Below are 14,402 nucleotides of genomic sequence, written 5' to 3' on the forward strand. Positions count from 1 at the left end.
CCAATTGTGTTTTTTATTAAGTGATTTCTATTAAGCCAATTAACATTGCATGTTCAATTACTCTTCTCTCTGTCGAGACTTTGTGTAGTCTCGAAGGGGGGAATATGAGGTGTCTGGAAGGTTTGAGGTGAATAGGTCACTGAGCTCCCAGGGCTGAAATATAGTGCGGGAATAATAGTAACGTATGTTACTGTAGATTTACTGCCTTGTTGTCATAGGAAGAGCGAAGACAACAATGGGTCTAATCAGAGGTCCTATGGGAGAGAAATGTTGTTTCCTCCAGCTTGACCAGAGGAGGAAATGTTTAGACTTATGACAGGACAGAGGCTGAGCAGGCACCTATGGGTTGGAACCAGATGTGGTATGTTATCTCTGTACAGCTTTAAAAGCGAATGCTGAGCGTCAATCGGGAGAGATTCCATCTGGCTCGGGTCTCTCCCAGGACATCCATGGCAAGTCTGGTTTGATGCTGATTTGTGTAATAAAATTATTATTTTATTCAAGTCAGTGTCAGCGGTCACTCCTTCATTCTTCAGCACATCACACCCATCAAGAAACTAAACTACAGGTGCAAGTGAACAGTCATTCTTGAAGTTGGTGTGTTGGAAGCAGGAAAAATGGGCAAACAGAAGGATCTGAGCGACTTTGACAAGAGACAAATTGTGATGGCGAGATGAATGGGTGAGAACATCTCCAAAACGACAGGTCTTGTGGGGTGTTGTCTGCTGAACTGGCGACAGGGTCATGGGCTCATTGATGCGCGTGAGGAGCAAGTTTAGCCCGTCTGGTCAAATCCCACAGAAGAGCTACTGTAGCACAAATTGCTGAAAATGTTAATGCTGCTAGGATAGAAAGGTGTCAGAACACACAGTGCATCACAGCTTGCTGCGTATGGGGCTGCGTAGCCACAGATCGGTCAGAGTCCTCATGCTGACCCCTGTCCACCACCAAAAGCCTACAATGGGCATGTGAGTGTCAGAACTGAACCATGGAGCGATGGAAGAAGGTGGCCTGGTCTGATGAATCAAGTTTTCTTCTACATCATGTGGATGGTCGGGGTTAGGTTCTGATCCGATCGAGCATCTGTGGGATGTGCTTGAACAACAAGCCCGATCCTATGGGGCCCCACCTCACAACTTACAGGACTTAAAGGATCTGCTGCTAATGTCTTGGTGCCAAATACCACAGGACACCTTCAGAGGTTTTGTCCATGCCTCGACGGGTCAGAGTTGTTTTGGCGGCACGATGGGGAGCTACACAATATTTGTGTTGCTCACCCTGGTGGTGGTTTAAAGTTTATCGGTGTATAATATACTATGTTTCAATAAAAAAAAAAACACCCTTTTTAAATGTTTGAATGCATTCTAAGTCAGTCAGAGTCAGCTGTCAATGACAACATTGTGCAGCTATTTCCGCATAATACCAAGGCACCGTAATAGCATAACAGCTGCCCTCAGAACTATTTATTTTACAGCTCAGTGTAAATATCGCATATTCCCTACTCCAGCTCACGCATGAACAAATCAATAACACGCGTCAGAATAGGGACATATGGAATGTGTGCTGAACGGGATACAAACAAAGACCTCCTGGAAAAACAGTTCCTCTATCCATCCATCCTTTCGTCCACCCATCCACTACCAAAGACTTTCCACTAAGAGGCTGACCTAGATAAACTAGGCCCGGGTGATGGTGCCACGCAACTGGAGCTTCACTAATAGATGTGCGGAGAGAGAGAGAGAGAGAGAGAGAGAGAGAGAGAGAGAGAGAGAGAGAGAGAGAGAGCAAGACACCAAAAAAATAAACAAGGCGAGGAGAGGAGAGTGCCAGGGGCGGCTTCTTCACTTTGGGCAACCATTATATCACAACGGAACTTTTTTTTCTTTTTTTTTTTTTTTCTTTTTTTTCAACGAACAAATGGCCAGTTTCTATTCCGGGGCCAAATGCGCCTCCAGGCCCCCGGAACCATCCAGGCCGAAGAGCGGCAAAGATCACCTCCGCAACTGGTGGAGACGAGTGGCACTTAAGCGCGATTTGGGCTATATATATATACACGTATCTCCGCAGCACTCAGCACCGTCCATCCGGCTGTGGAGTGGGCGGAAGAGTGCGGGGCCCTCAGCGGGTACTGCGTGGTACAGAATGGAGCGGTGGGAGGGAGGGGAGGGGTGGCTGGGGGAATGATGGCGGAGGTGGATGCCGTTTAGATTTTTCTTTCTTTCTTTCTTTCCACCCCCCAATTACCGGAGGGAAGGTGACAGCACGGTTGGGGTCAGAGACTTGTGCCGCAGAGGCTACAGATAAAGGGAGATGGGCATTGGAGGGCGGGGGCGGTGTTGGTGTTGGTGTTGGTGAGGTGATCTCTGAGGACCTCTTCACAACGAGTGAGCCTTCAGCCCAGTGTGTGGGTGGAGCCGTGCATCCCCCACCCCCCCAACCTTCCCCTTCTCCCGAGGCACTCATATGCCAGAGGCGGGTCAAATCTGTCTCGCTTGATTATGTGTCATGGCTGTTTCCAGTTGGTCAGTTGTATATGTTGGAGATAAAAAAATAACTATAAAAATAAAATTCAGATTAAAGATTTGAGCTTCGTTCCATGACAGGCAGTGACACTTGTCGTGTATATAGTGGTGACATTCTGTGAGTCAAAGGACAAATTCTAACTAATCTTTTATATTCCTTTTGCATGGTGAACAATTTCATTTCATTGATAAAAAGACAAACAGTATTTTTTTCATAATTAGGTTTATAACTTTTTAGTGATTTGCTTTGAGAAGGGGTTGTTTTTACAGAGTATCGTTTTTCTATGATTAAATCGGTGCCCCGCCCCCTGAGAGTCAGGATGCCTGTGTGCCTGACTGCAGCCACCAAGTCGTGAACGAAACGAACGTAACGAATGTAATGAACAAAACAAACGCCACTGAATTAAATTAAATAACTTTGCAGTTTTCACTCCTGTGCAGATAATGCTAGAATTCACAAGCCTGCCAACAAACACATCTTTGCGGCAGCATGTTTATTCCAAAAAGAGGCAATGGAACACATTTAGCTCGGAAGTGGACTTGGAATTATCAAGTGCCAACTTCCATTGAGATTCAGAAATAGTTCCTGTCCATGCACTTGATGTAATGACACAGCACATATAACCACAGAGCTGACATAACAAAAGTACAAGCAACATTAATGTTATGCGTAAATTTATCTTGGCAGCTGCTCTACTCGCTCCCTCCATCTATTACCGTTACCACACCTGATTCCTGCGGACAGCCTGACACACACCACACACACACACACACACACACACACACACACACACACACACACACACACACACACACACACACACACACACACACACACACACACACACACACACACACACACACACACACACACACAGGCACACACACGCGTACATAACAGCGTCTTTAGAACTCCTGCATCAACACAGTGGCTTAGTACAACACACACACACACACACACACACACACACACACACACACACACACGCACACACACGCACACACACAAACACACCCACAGCTTGTTAAGGTTCTTTTCTAATCCAGGGAGCTTGGTTACCGTTGGGTCCCACCCACACTCACGCACACTCAGTGATGATTGTTACCTAGAATATGCACTTTCAAAAATGCAGGGCTGCGTTGAAGGACACTTTACTATGGAAGCAGCCAACCAACAGACTAGTTTTGATGGGAAAAGCTGTCAACTAAGAAAGTCGTAGGAAGCTCATGTTTGCGTGTGTGTGTGTGCGCGTGCGCGCGCGCGTGTGTGTGTGTGTGTGTGTGTCAGGCTGTCCACAGGGAAGGTCCATGCGGGAATCAGGTGTGGTAACGATAATAGATGGAGGGGACGAGTAGAGCAGCTGCCAAAATAAATTAACGCATAACATTAATGTTGCTTGTACTTTTGTTATGTCAGCTCTGTGGTTATATACTCAAAGTGTAAGTTAATAAGATAAATGCAAGCTAGAGCATTCTAGTTTCAACCGGGTGACCAAGGCCAGCAAAAAATAGTATGAATAGTTCAAGTACAATGCTAAGGAGATCAAACCTTATTCATGTGAGAACGTATGGACAATGTATCATTGCTTAGTCCTTATAATGTCACATCGATATTGGATTTTGGTGGCCATATTGGATCCAGCATTGAATGCAGTCAGAGAGATACTGTTCTGTATAAGCATGGTGAAGGCACCCAATAACAAAAACGTCCACTGTAGTATGACATTTTCCATGTTTGCACAAACCTTGAATTTGTAATATTTTGAAAGCCATATTGGATTTAGGCAGCCATCTTGGATTTGGGGAAAAAATCTGAGGTGGCTACCTTTCTTCATTGCAAGGGGAGGGTCGAAGTTTGAAGAATGCACTTGAAAATAACTTTTACGGATTAAAGTACTTTCTGGGTCTGGGCCCTGTCTATTTCCCCGAAGTAAGATTCAACAGTCACAATCACTTCAACAAGGCTGATGTTTGAGGGTAGCCCCAAACACACCGGCCACCTCTTGGAGGGGTCAACCCCTCAGCAAAATATCTGAGGAAAGGATTGAAACAGAGAAAGACAAAACACGCGTTGTCTGCCAGACAAACTTGATTGCCGCCACAGGATTAGCGTGACACAAGCAGAACAGTGATTGATCGCCGCAGGTTCTGCAGCGTGCCGTGCTGAAGGGCCTTTTGTATGCACAAGCAAAAAGCAAAGAAACCTTTCTCCACGCTAGAAAGTCGCGGACGGCCTGCAGTAAAAATACAATTAGCTGGGGACGCCCTAGAGACGCCGACCGAACAAACTAACTGGAAGGGGTGAAGGAGGTTAATGAAGTGGCCAAAGGAAACAAGAAGAAATCTGCAAACTGCTTAACATGTGTGAGGCGTGGTGAGCCATTTTCTGCAGTGAGGAATCGATGCCAGATCCTGTCCAGCAGGGAAGTGAAGGCCAGGGGACATGAAGGTTTCATCTTTCTTTCACCAACGTTTTTTGAACTGATCAACGTCCAACGAAGATAACAAGCCAAGTTTCGACTCAAAGGCTGAATGACCGCACGTCCCGCATAGTTTGGTTTACACAATGGATTATTGGGAATGGAGATGTTTATACAGACCGGTTATGGCGACGCAGACCAGATCCTTGTGTCATCTTTGCAAGGGATACATTTTTCTGCAATTCTGACTGTTTTGTTTTTGTTGTTCCATTTTCCTGCATTATCCAGGGTAAGCCTGAATCCTTCTACAGTAGATAGGCCTATTACCTTTTGTTTCTTATCCCAATAGTCTTCTCTCAGGCGCGCGTGTGTGTGTGTGTGTGTGTAAGAAGTGTTGCAGATTCTGCCAGCACAGTTTGGCTTCACTCATTATTTACTATTCAGCCTCAACTGGAGACACACACACACACAAACAAACACACACACGCACACACACACACACACACACACACACACACACACACACACACACAGACACACACACACACACACACACACACACACAGTCACTTATCTCCCTCTTGGCATCTTCATTTCCCTCCCAAATAAGCACAGGCGGATCAATGCTCTCTCTCACTCCTGTATATCTCAGGCAAAAGTTAAATCTCACTCTCTCTCTCTCTCTCTCTCTCTCTCTCTCTATGTGTCTGTCTCTCTGTCTGTCTCTCTCTCTCTCTCTCTCTCTCCTATTTCTTGAAAACATGAACTTTCATTTACAAGGGAGGATTTTGGTCGGTGCACACCTCAGGGAGACAGAGAGAGAGAGAGAGAGAGAGAGAGAGAGAGAGAGAGAGAGAGAGAGAGAGAGAAACAGAGTCGGAGGAGAGATGCAACTCAAGTTAGGAGAGTCAGGTGTGCGGATTGGATAGGCTAAAAGAGAGAGAGAGAAAGTAAGAAAAGAGGCGGGTGATGAGACAGCTCCGAGGATATTTGTGACAAGCATGGGGAAAGCAGAGCATTACTGATGGAGTGACACCTCGGTAACAAGGCCGAGGACTCTTCTCTTACCGAGTCAGCCACAGTGAGAACCGAGGTCCGGTCGGGGCAGTCATATGGCAGAACACTGCTCCTAGATACATCAGTTACGGATGGTCAAATGCAGAGAAATGCATTTCGTTGCCTCAGTACTTGTACTCTGTGCAATGACAATTGGTTAAATCTAATGCATTTGGAACATTGAACGATCTGAACTCAGTAGTTATGGTAAGAGTGCTAAAGATTCTTGCAAAAATTCCATTCACAACTCAGAGCTGAACCAACTCTGCTGACTTTTGACACCCCCTGAATCAAACATGCAAAGTGTCAGAAATTTAACAGATCTTTAAAATTAGTCAAAGAACCAAATCTCCAAAAAGAGCCAAATCACTGGTTCTGAAATAGTTCTAAAGTTCTATCATTACTTCTAGAATAATATTTTTTGTAATTTTCCCATTTTCCCACAATGAAATATTGTTTGTGATTGAGAGCAACAGTGTTTTTTAGTACTTCATGTAGATTTGAAGACAGGCAACTCACCCGTACTAGGGGTTGCATGAAAGAATATTGTACTTGGAGTCAATAAACCTGACCCTGGACCTTCTGTAAAAAGGTCAAGTCAAGGTTTTCTGCAGTTGATTTTGCAAGCTGTTACCTCAAGTAAAGGGTGTACAACAACATTGATACTTGATTGATACTGAACTCAAGTCTGAAGTCAATACATTTGCGGCTCAACTCTGACTCCAGTCCTAGTCACAGGGACTCGAGTCCACAGTTCTTTGAGAGACCCCATTGTTGTCTGTGAAGGCTGTGATCTCAGTAAGGCATGGCCACGTAACGTCATTTTCAAGGTTGATTTGGCAACAATTTGGGTTTGGGCCCTGTCGTGGTAGTCAAGGGTATTCTGGGGTAGTCGCGCTGTAGAATCGTGGCTGTCATCAATATGTGTGAGTGAAAGACTCAAATCCGTCTCTATACAATCCCAACTGGCCTGGTTACGATTCAATCAACATGTTTGATTTTATTGGGGCGAGTCTTTCCAAAATCATCTGATGCCTGCGGATCAAGGCCTCAAACCGCAACGGCAATTTTCAACGGCCAAGGAGATTGTGCAGCTGCATGATAGCGAAGCCATGTTTGCTTTGGTGTCAAAATATCAGAAGGTATTTTGCCCCCCGGGAAGATTCTCGCGCATGCTGGAGTACCACCAAACTCCTTTCATTGGTTCTCCGTCTTGAATCAGCAGTTGCTATGTGTGTACGCAAGAGACTGAAATCTGTCAGTCGATAAATGTGCCCTGCTCAGTCTTTTCATTGTCCTTCATGATTGAAAAATTCACATAATGTGAACGTTAAGGTGTGCAGTGTATGTGGTGGTGGTAGTGCTGGGTGGTGGTGGGGTTACTGAATCCTCATCCTGGGATTCATTCTAATCAAGCTCCACCTGGAGTTGGGATGCAAGTGCAGGGGATTAATATGGAAAATACGTGAGCTAGAATTAGACACAGTGATGTAATTTTTTGCTCATCCCATCCTTGAGTGTGTCTGCCACAGGGTGTTCCCTACGTTTAATGCATGCAATTTATTTTTTTATTAATTTTAATTTTTATTTCTATGGCGGAGGGTTTGGGGATCTGAAACGGCAGCACCATCTCATTCAACTCCTAAGGCTTTGGAAATGCCCCTTCAAGGGCCAGATTACAAGTGTAATTTCAGCGCATTGCGTTTGTCCACCCAAAGCGAGGAACACTCTTTGATGTATTTTTTTGCTTTCGCTTATTTCGCTAACATTTCAAAAACACCCTGGAAGCATGCACACACACACACACGCACGCACGCGCGCGCGCACACACATACACACACACACACACACACACACACACACACACACACACACACACACACACACACACACACACACACACACAATTAGTCTCCACCCCCAGGAATAACAGCAGTTGGCTTGAGAGGTCATTTGTCTGTAATGTGTCAATACTGTGGGAATAAACTCTCGTGCCTCCTATCGAGTTGGGTATGGTTCTCAAACAGCTGTAATCGTGTGAAACCACTTTTTTTTTATGACTTTATTTATTTTTAACACTTATTTTAGGAACCATTCTGTCGCTAACGACAAGTTAAATCTTGTTTACAGTCCTTGTACCAGTAACATTATGACATCACGATGATACGTTCAAGTTTGGGTTCAGAAAAAGTGTTTTTGAGGATATTTGGAGCCACATGAAGGAGGAAAGAGGTGAGATGTGTCTCAAATAAAAGCAAAGACTGACAAAAAATGAAAAATAAAAATAACATATTGTATCACTTCCTTTGTGAACACACTCAAGTGAAATTACTTCAAAAGTTATAATAATCTACACAGAAAAAGTACAATTTGTCATAAAAAACTGAATGATATCCATGTAAGTGCCTGCAGTTTTATTCTAGTATTACACCTCTGAAATTCTAAATAATGACTTTACTACAACTTTAAATGCTTTTTCAAAAAAGCACTATGAAAGTTGTTCCATGACTTTTGGGGTCACTGTCCTCATTTCACCAGTACTTTTAAGCTCTACACCTAAAGTATAGCACCCCCCCACTTGCTATTGTGCTCCTTAAATAGCAGTGGTATTTGGAGGTCTATCTCTTCCCTGAGGGGTGGGATTTCAGTCGCGCTGTGGCTGTTTTGGAGATGGAGAGAAAATTAGCTGTTCAACCCACTGTCCCATCGCCTCCCGCACGCCACTTGTATGCCATAACGTGTGTATGTGTGTGTGTATCGCAATGCATGCAAGAGTGCACATGTACGTTACAGGAATGCAAAACAGCAGATCAGAGGGCAAACAGTCTCCTTAATATAAGTTAATTTCTCATAAGTGTTATTGGCAAAGGGTCAGTGGATGAGTCTCCCTCTCTATTTCTATCCCCCTTTACCAGTGGTTAGTACAATTCAAGAAACCTGCATCTGCAGATGTGGTACCTTCCGCATACTCCCACCCCACCCACACCCTGTAGCTGAGGGTGTTCAGGTGCAAAGATTTGACCAGATAAATGGCGATCCATGCTCTGGTGGTGGAGTATTAAATCTGTGTCATTATGACAGGACAGATATTGACACAAACCACTAACCACCCACCCAAAGCCAAACCACCTTACTTATGCTGCCATTAATTACATAGTTTGTCCAACAAGCTTTTAGAACCGTGCTTCTTGTGATAAACAATGCTTCGGTATTACATTTTTTGAATCATTTACATCATTTCACAGGTCCAAAGAAGGTATAAATGCAAAATTTAACGGGCACACTGAACTTCACCCATAAAATTATTAAAAAATAAAGATCCAGAGAAACCTTTAGGGATATTTTCCCCCTATCGGAAAACATCCAGAAAACTGTTTTAGTACAAAGTATGTATTTTGTTTTTCGAAGTAAATTCAGGGGGCTCAGTGGGCTTAGGGGGGCCAAATTGCTTGTAAACAGCTACGCTTTGAAGAAAGCACCCGGAAAGCTTTTTCCATGCTTTTTTTTTAATGGACTACTTAGCTGTGGTTGAGAACCCCCCCCAAAAAAAAAAAAACAAAAAAAAAAAAAACAAAGATCACACACACAAAACAACCAACACCATCAAACCAACAATTTATATCACCTTATTTCCACAGCTGTGGCTCATAAAGCACCCAACTCCACTGTCTAGCTATACCCCCCACCCCCCCTCAGCCATACAAACCCTCAACTTTATATATTCAGCCAATTGCAGGTGTAAGGTCTTGGAGGAGACACCGTGGAGCCTGCAGCTCTGAAACTAATGCTCGATAATAAAGTTTCACAGTAAAATATTGTTGTATGATCACACAAGTAAGCCTTACAACCATGCTGCAGTATACAAGTAAGTGTAGCCGGCCAAACAGCTGAATCAGATGCAAAGATAGAAACCACAGCTCGATCGGTGCACTAAATAACCATGATTTAAGTTGAATTCTAATACTTCCACCCTGAGACTTCCACCCGTGGCTTTCCTGAGTCACAGGTTATATACTGTGTCTCCATGTTTTGTGGAAGTGAAACGTGTGTTTTCTTTCATTGCAGCATTTTTATGATAGTTGAATATAAATACTTTTAATGTTTTAATGTTTAATGTTAGTGTGGGGTTGTCAGGACTCTTTCTCTTTTAAATCAAGATTATTTATGTAGATCATAGTCACAGTACATAAAGGGCTTCTCAAGCCCACATTTCATTCGGAAATCAACAAAATACTTTAGTATATCTACTCCTACTCTCTCCCAGGAAAAAAAAAACGTTCAGAAAGAAAAACATTTTGTTGAATTGAGAAAGGGCCTTGAGAAAGGGACCCCCTTCTTCCAGGACAGGCCAGGATGCATTGGATGCAGAGCGGGCGACACACTTTCAGGGACAGTAAAGTACAACAACTACACAGCCACACATGCACAGTAGGGCCCATACCTTGACCGCCTCTATGTGCGTGATCCGGTCGAACACCAGGTCATTGACCGTCACTATCTGGTCCCCGACCCTCAGACCCTCCCGCTCGGCCGACGAGCCGGGCTCCACCAGGGACACGTAGATGCCCACGCCGTGCTCTGAGCCCCCTCGGATGCTGAAGCCCAAGCCTTCGCGGCTCCTGCTGCGCGTCAGGGTGACCTGGCGGAACTCCCCGAAAGGCTCCTGCGCGGGCGCAGTCCAGTCCACCGAGGGAGCGTTCCACACCGGCGGAGCTGTCCAGTCCGCCGCGGTGCTGAAACCCTCCGGGCGCACCGAGGCGACGGGCTGCTCACGCAGGCTCGCGAAGCGTCCGGCCACCAGCGTCTCACCACCACCATCCCCGGGGCTCTCCGCGGCGGCGGCGGCGGCGGCGGCGTTGTTCGGAAATAACTCCGTCTTCAGGTACAGACCCTCCGATGTGTACTGGTCGAACAGCAGCTGGTCGGAGCGCGGGATGACCAGGCGCAGCATTGGCAGCAGCCGGCGCTTGTCGGCGGTGTCGAGGATCACTTTGAGGGTTTGCACCAGGTCGAAGACATTGCGCTTGGCGTGGTACACGTTGAGGCAGTGGATGAATTGCTCCCTCTCCGGGTCGCTGAGCAGCAGGTTGAGCGAGTTGTGGAGCTTGCGGACGTTGGCCGAGAGCGCACGGCCGCCCGGACCGCCCGAGGTCACCGTCGTGCTGAGTGAAACGCGCTCCAAGTCGGTGCTCATTCCTACAGCGCGACGAGGAATCACCGCATCGCATGTGCAGACACGACGGATCTGGCGTCTGGTGTGGCGCGGTGCGCGTCTGCGCTGCCTTTGGACGCGCGGCGGCGGCGGCGGCGCATAATCCGCGAGAGACACAGTAGAGCGGTCATCACAGCCAAATGTCTACACATCCATCTGGAGATAACGCGCCAGGAGACTAAAGATCAGTCTGCTTACTTCGACAGGTGACCCGAACTGGGTACACAGCGCCGACCGTATGCGCCCACCCCCCTCCATACACAACTTTCCTCCACCCCAGAGGGACAGGAGCAAGTTATTTAACCCTCCCTACAGTTCTACCGTTACACCCAAATACACAACAGACACAGGCCCACTCATTGAAAAAAAAAAATGTAATTCAAATAGAATCCATCCAATAGCTTCCTTTCCTTTTCCCTTTTCTCAGCGCCCACTGCCTTCACCCGTGCGCGCCCGTGCGTATTACGGCCAACTCCCGAGGTCAGTCAATGTGGAGTCTGTTTGGTCTCCATGACGACGAGCATCTGGGCGATGCTAGCTTCTAGACCTTATAGGAAATGACGCAAGCACGTGTATGTGTGTGGTGTTTTTTTGTGTGCGTGTGTTTCATGTGTGTGCCTGTGCGTGGGTGTTCTTGTCTGCGTAAAAGTGAGTTGCTTAGGAACTGACAAGACCATCCATGACAATTTTAACGAAAGGGGTTTTATATCTTTATTTTTTTTTTTTTTTGGCGAGTTTCTGACTGATGCCACAGTGGAGTGAGATACAGGAAGAGAGGAGCCAGCTGTTCTGGAGAGCTCTTCCAATGTATAGTGGAGACACAATGCAGCACAGATCTTGCATAGCACAGATCTCCCATGAGGCAGATCCGAAAACAAACACCAGTTAAACCAATGTGATTTATCATAAAAACAACAACAACAACAACAACAACAACAACTACAAAAACAACAACAACAACAACAACAACAACAACAACGACAACAACTTGGGTTTGTCTACAAGATGTGTTCAAGTTTGTTCATCTATATCGGGATGAAAGTAGGTTGGCTGTGTGTCTGACACCTTCCTAAGCTGATCAAGTTGCATTAGCAAACTCCCTTCTGAAGCCTCTTGTCATAACCAGGACCCGGAGCTATTTATAAGCAGCTATTTATAGTTTACAGGAGTTATCTCCCTGGAGTCAGCCCCCACACAACAATTCTGGCTGACTGCACCATGGCCATTATCACCATTCTGATCAGAACTGTTTTGACAAGACATCACCCTATCTCAACGGCGGTGAGTGGACCCTCATATACTGTACATGTGACTTTGTCAAACTATCCCGGAAAGCGTATTTCCCCCGAATTTTACATCCCTGTGATACAGGCCTATGCCAATACATCTCACTTGACTTGACTTTGGCATTCATCTGATAGGTGACCGCCATGGGGCTCATGTGATTCTGAGCAGCGGATTCATGCGTACACAGTGATGTAACAGTTTCACATTGTGACTATGAATAGTACCGACGTCATGGCTGTATTCTTGAAAGGCTGTAGCTGAGCGTGACGTGCCTCCAGAGCAACCTGTGTTATGTCATTTTTGCAAAGCGTGACAGCGCGCTGAAGCAGAGGCTCCTTGATCCAAGTGCAGACCCCCGAACACAATGAACGCAATGATGTAGTCAGCTCCTCCATCTGCTGCTTTTTTTTTTAAGAGCCTACAGTATTTGATTTCTTAAGCATCTTCTCGCTGGAAAAACATCTTTGCACTGCCGTGCTCTTGCATATTAAAGGAGCAGCGGGAGTGGATTATATATATTTTACTCTTGGGTATCACAGTGACTGAGCGGGGATGATGGTAGAACGGGTAGTGCAATACATTGACCGCATGAAACCCTTGTACCTATCTCTCTCTCTCTCTCTCTCTCAAAATAGACTTGGATGTGCATTTCACAATGACGCAGTTGTGGAGGAGAACTTTCATCTCGACAACAATTAAATGTTGTGGTAACTACGGTTATTGCTCATTGGTCATTGTCATTCACCCCCCCCACCCCCCCATAAGAAGGGGGGGGCGGTGGTTCACTCCACAAACGCAGACAATCAAAAACAATGGGGTTGTTGTGGAGTTGTTTTGTGGAGTTGGCGGTGGGGTTGGGGTGTCTATGTTTACGCTCTTGAGAATTCCAGTCTCTTGGAATCTTGGAAGTGCTGGGAAGCAGATTGTCAATCAGTGTTGTAAGTGTCCTTGTAATGAGACCCCCCCCCACACACACCCACCCATCCACCCACCACCACCACCACCACTGCCAACCACCACCGGCACCTCCTAGCGGAGCAGGCTGAGTTGACTCAGGCCGTGCTGGTCCCCGTGGTGACTCCAATAGATGGGGATCGATCGGAACATCACAAGACCTGCTGCTGTTAAGCTTGATTTAGGACTGGGCCACACAAGCATGATCCTGCACTTTTGTGCCGGTGTGATCCTTTAGCAATCATTCGAAAAAGAAATCGTTTTTTCGAGGTCTCTGTGAATGAGAGTACAAGGGTACAATGAATAATATGTCATTTTTTGTGTTTCAGAAATTGACCATGGTAGCAGCGCAAATTGTTGGTTTTGAAAGGTGGTGTTGATAAACGCCAGTCAGTCCATTTGTCGATTTCAAGCTCTCAAAATTGGCAGGAGAGAGACAGCAGTCTGTCCCTAGTTTTTGTTTAGCTCTCTGGCATTGATTTATGAAGAAATAATTATTTTATGGTTCCTAATGGTGCAATGTTTTAAGTGGTTGTTTTGACATAATTGACCTTGCCGGCTGGTCCGTGACCGGATTAGTGACAGGTCTGTGCTTATCTGAATGGAATGAATGGATACATCCGGCTGGCAGAAATTCTCAGTGGCTGGTACTAATGTACTAACAACATATCCATACTTATATTGCACTAACATACCGGAAAGAAACAAACATAATTTTTACTAATAAAATGACTTTTATTCTGATTCCTGAAACAGCTATCTCACACTTAAGGTTGCTTAAATGGTCGATGTATGCTTTGATTGTTTCTAGCCTCTCATGTAAATTGCCATTTTGTACCAGTTGGTGTTTGTAATATTTTGTGGGAACACAAAGTCTTCCCGGCTCAACACACACGGGTAAAAATATCAGAACAACTACTTCTCGGAATTCACACTTCCCACCACTGTATG

At 45.5% G+C, this 14,402-nt stretch overlaps 1 protein-coding gene across 1 annotated transcript in view; it reads right to left on the minus strand.

Moving 5' to 3' along the window:
• The window catches only part of LOC307233104 (whirlin-like), a gene marked incomplete at both ends in the record, with an annotated part of 80,752 nt that extends 69,560 nt beyond the window's left edge, over positions 1-11,192 (minus strand). The window contains one exon of the mRNA XM_080004317.1: positions 10,440-11,192. Within this exon, the coding sequence (XP_079860443.1) occupies positions 10,440-11,192 (753 nt within the window). The remainder of the gene's footprint in view (positions 1-10,439) is intronic.
• Positions 11,193-14,402: the final 3,210 nt, after the last annotated feature.

Source organism: Zeus faber, assembly GCF_960531495.2.
Source record: "Zeus faber genome assembly, chromosome: 7".
NCBI lineage: Eukaryota > Metazoa > Chordata > Actinopteri > Zeiformes > Zeidae > Zeus > Zeus faber.